This window comes from Austrofundulus limnaeus, unplaced genomic scaffold (assembly GCF_001266775.1).
Source record: "Austrofundulus limnaeus strain Quisiro unplaced genomic scaffold, Austrofundulus_limnaeus-1.0 Scaffold587, whole genome shotgun sequence".
In the NCBI taxonomy this organism is placed as follows: domain Eukaryota; kingdom Metazoa; phylum Chordata; class Actinopteri; order Cyprinodontiformes; family Rivulidae; genus Austrofundulus; species Austrofundulus limnaeus.
This window is the reverse complement of record NW_013952989.1, coordinates 243,505-245,212: the sequence shown is the minus strand read 5'-3', so window position 1 is coordinate 245,212 and position 1,708 is coordinate 243,505. Positions and strand designations below refer to the sequence as shown.

The following is a 1,708-nucleotide window of genomic DNA, read 5'->3' as shown; positions in this document are numbered from 1 at the left end:
CTTTTATTTCCATGTGTTTTTACATTTCTGTCTCCTGTTTTTGCTTTACTTTATGCATTTCTGTCTCATTATGTAAAAGAGGTGGGTGGAGCTTCTTGGGTCAGCTCCTCTCCTATTGGTCAATAAACAGGAAGGAGCAGGATCCATGTGCAGATCTACTGTGCGTTTAAAGTTTAGCTTAAAGTTTAGGGTTTAGTTTAAAACAAAGATACAGGTAAGTGTTTTCCTCTTTGCCTTTGTTTTTAAATAAACTTTAAATGTTAAGCTAAAGCTAAAGTAAGGCAGCACAAGTACGCACATGAAAAATATATATAAATATATAAAAAAATGTAAAAATATATCATTTATTGGACCTAAGCTGAAAAAATAAATATGAAGGTAAGTTAAATTATAAAACATGAGGTAAAATTCCCCTTTTTTATTTTAACTGGAGCATTTTAAGTGCTTTGTTTATTGGTCCATTTATATATTTCTGCTTTTATTTCTAATTATGTCAGTTTTGGTCCTCCGTACAAAAACCCTTTGATTAAATACTATGAGAATGCTCTAACAGAAATATTTATGTGATAAATATCTCTATAAAACCCTTTACAAGAGAGTTTAGAGTAACTAATAAATGTGTGAAATTTATCTGTAGTTATGTGAAGTATGTTTTTTTATTTTTTCTCTCAGAGGAAGTCTCGGCGGTACTACCCCACCAGACTGGCAATCACTCTGGCTGCTGGAGTCACCAGTACCACCTCCTCCTCCTCCTCTTCTTCCAGCCTTTCTTCCAATCAGGGAACTGGAGACGCCGGCTTCATCGTTGTAGAAACCAATTATCGTGTCTATGCCTACACAAGTAAGAGTCAGGATTGTTAGTCCCGCAGGACGATGATAATAAATGCTGCATTTATAATCATTTTGGTTAAAATTTGAAAAGATTTGAAAATTTGAAAATATTCAGCTCCTGGTAAACCAAGTGTTTGTTCAATATCTGTAAAATTGGCTGATTTATAACTTTTTTGTTTGTTTGTTAAAGTTGTTTAGCTATAGTGGCCATATTGAATGGGTTGACTTCAAAAGTTAATCAGTTGTGCATGCAGTAATTACTGAGTTTTATTGAAATCTCAACTACAGTTGTTTTTTTAACCCTACAAACACATAAATTCACACAGACACAAGCAAAAGCAACATGTTTGTCTTTAGAGGTGGATGAAAAATATTTTATTGACTCAAATTTAGTTTTTTCCCACCTGTGTGCTGAGTCGTTGTTTTTTCTTCTCCCTGTGTCAGATTCAGAGCTTCAGATCGCTCTGGTGGCCCTCTTCAGTGAAATGCTCTATCGCTTCCCCAACGTAGTGGTGGCTCAGCTGACAAGAGAGTCTGTTCAACAAGCTATCGCTAACGGGATCACTGCACAGCAGGTGCTGCAGCGCCACACACACACACACACACACACACACACACACACACACACACACTTGTTAAGCAGGAAAGTTTGAAGAAACAACTAGCCTGATCCTTTCCTTCCTTCACAGTTCTGTTCAGTTCTAGTTTTCTTCTCTGCTCCGTCTGGGATTTCTCTGGTGGAGTTTCAACCAGACCAATCAGAGAACAAAACGTGGAGTTGTGAACGATGACCTTGATTTTCTGCACCGTCTAAATTTAGAAAATCAAAATTTTAGGCCTAAAAATGTCTTTAAAGGGCCGATATTATGTGTTTCTC

The 1,708-nt window shown here is 36.5% G+C and overlaps 1 protein-coding gene across 1 annotated transcript in view; it reads left to right on the top strand.

The window, feature by feature from the left end:
• The window catches only part of gtf2h4 (general transcription factor IIH, polypeptide 4), a gene marked incomplete at its 5' end in the record, with an annotated part of 25,939 nt that overhangs the window by 19,439 nt on the left and 4,792 nt on the right, over positions 1 to 1,708 (top strand). The window contains 2 exon segments of the mRNA XM_014026744.1: positions 673 to 841; positions 1,276 to 1,406. Coding sequence (XP_013882198.1) covers positions 673 to 841; positions 1,276 to 1,406 — 300 coding nt within the window.